Source organism: Corvus brachyrhynchos, unplaced genomic scaffold (genome assembly GCF_000691975.1).
Source record: "Corvus brachyrhynchos isolate BGI_N302 unplaced genomic scaffold, ASM69197v1 scaffold18, whole genome shotgun sequence".
Classification (NCBI taxonomy): domain Eukaryota; kingdom Metazoa; phylum Chordata; class Aves; order Passeriformes; family Corvidae; genus Corvus; species Corvus brachyrhynchos.
In genome coordinates this window covers 491,413-493,457 of record NW_008246064.1, presented here as the reverse complement: position 1 = coordinate 493,457, position 2,045 = coordinate 491,413, and the positions used below count along the sequence as shown (strand labels likewise).

Below are 2,045 nucleotides of genomic sequence, written 5' to 3'. Positions count from 1 at the left end.
GCTCTCCCTGGGGAGCAGCCGCAGCCTCTGGATGTGTTCGTAGCACGACTGGGGAGGAACAGAGGGAAAAAGAGGGAAAAAGTTGGGAATTCCGCCACAAAATCGTGGCCGAAGAATTCCTGCCTTGATCCCAAGGTTAATTCCAACCGGATGAAACCGCTCGGAAACCACGGATGAGGATATTTTCCAGCCTAGCAAGGGAAGAACTTCCCGAAAATTCCATATTCCGGTGGGGGAAAGTTGGAATTTTGCTCGTCAGGCGGCGCTGGAATTGCTGGGCAACGTTTCCTCACCTCCAGAGCCGTCAGCAGGCAGTCGAACATTCCGCCGTGGTTGGCGGGATCCATGAAATCCCGGATCAGGTGGATTTCCGCTCCCAGGCGTTGGATCCTAAGGAAAAGCAAATCCACAAATGTGGGATCGATCTCCCCCGTGGAATTTCGGGGGGGAGGAGGGGGGGGTTGGGAATTCCAGAGCTGATTCCTGATTTTCCGGAGGTGGATTCCAGGTGGGATCTGGTGTGATGGGATGGCAGAATTCCGGAATGCCGGAATTCCAGAATTCCAAAGGGTTCGGGGTTGGGAAGGTCAGGGGTGCTTGGATTTGATGGCCTGGAAGGTCTTTTCCAACCTCAGCAATTCCATGGAAAAAAGAAATCCATGGATTTGATGGATTTCATGGCCTGGAAGGTCTTTTCCAACCTGAACAATTCCATGGAAAACAAATCCATGGATTTCATGGCCTGGAAGGTCTTTTCCAACCTGAACAATTCCATGGAAAACAAATCCATGGATTTCATGGCCTGGAAGGTCTTTTCCAACCTGAACAATTCCATGGAAAACAATCCATGGATTTCATGGATTCAATGACCTTAGAAGTCTTTTCCAACCTCAGCAATTCCATAGAAAAAAAAAATCATGGATTTCATGGATTCGATGGCCTGGAAGATCTTTTCCAACCTCAACAATTCCAGGAAAAAAAAAAAAAAATCCATGGATTGGATGGATTTGAGGAGCTGGAAGGCCTTTTCCAACTGGAACAATTCCATAAAAACAAGAAATCCATGGATTTCCTGCCCTTGACTTGAAATATTCCCAGTTTTTTGGAGACCAAGCAGATCCAGGGAATCAGGGAAGGATTTGGGTTTGAATTTTCCAGGAAATCCCTGGAATATCCTTTGGGATAAGAGACGGACACTCTGGAATTCCATGAGAAAATGGATCTCATTGTCTGTGGAAACCCTGGAATGTTCTCTGGGCTGAGACCCTGGAATTCCGTGATAGACGGAATCTCATTGTCCATGGAAACCCTGGAATGTTCTCTGGGATAAGACTGGAATTAAAGGAATCTCTTTTTCCATGGAAACCCTGGGATAAGAGACAGCCACCCTGGAATTCCATGATAAAAAGGGATCTCATTGTCCATGGAAACCCTGGGATGTTCTCTGGGATAAGACTCTGGAATTCCGTGATAAAAGGAATCTCTTTTTCCATGGAAACTTTGGGATAAGAGACGGACACTCTGGAATTCCGTGAGAAAATGGATCTCATTGTCCATGGAAACCCTGGAATGTTCTCTGGGCTGAGACCCTGGAATTCCGTGATAGACGGAATCTCATTGTCCGTGGAAATCCTGGAATGTTCTCTGGGATAAGACTCTGGAATTCCGTGATAAAAGGAATCTCATTGTCCATGGAAACCCAGGGGATAAGGGATGGACACCCTGGAATTCCGCGATAAAAGAATCTCAGAATCCATGAAAACCCTGGAATCCCCTTCAAGCCGAGGCCCTGCAATTCCATCAGCGCTTCAATCCCAACCCCCCCCCGCAGCTCCGGAAATCCAACCCCTCCCATCCATCCAAGCCCACGTCCCAACGCTTTCACTGGGAGCGACTCCGCCTTTTCCGGAGGTATCCCGGAATTCCCGCTCACTTGGCTCGGGACACGACGAAGATCAGGAGAGGCAGGAGGTCGTCCATGGGCAGCGGCGCTTCCCGGTGCGGCGCTTCCCGGTGCGGCGCTTCCCGGTGCGGCGCTTCCCGGT

The 2,045-nt window shown here is 49.3% G+C and overlaps 1 protein-coding gene across 1 annotated transcript in view; it reads right to left on the bottom strand.

Annotated features, from left to right (window-relative positions):
- Window positions 1-3: 3 nt before the first annotated feature.
- ALS2CL (ALS2 C-terminal like) overlaps window positions 4-2,045 on the bottom strand; it is a gene marked incomplete at its 3' end in the record, with an annotated part of 49,845 nt that continues 47,803 nt past the window's right edge. The window contains 3 exon segments of the mRNA XM_017746714.1: window positions 4-48; window positions 294-390; window positions 1,934-2,044. Coding sequence (XP_017602203.1) covers window positions 4-48; window positions 294-390; window positions 1,934-2,044 — 253 coding nt within the window.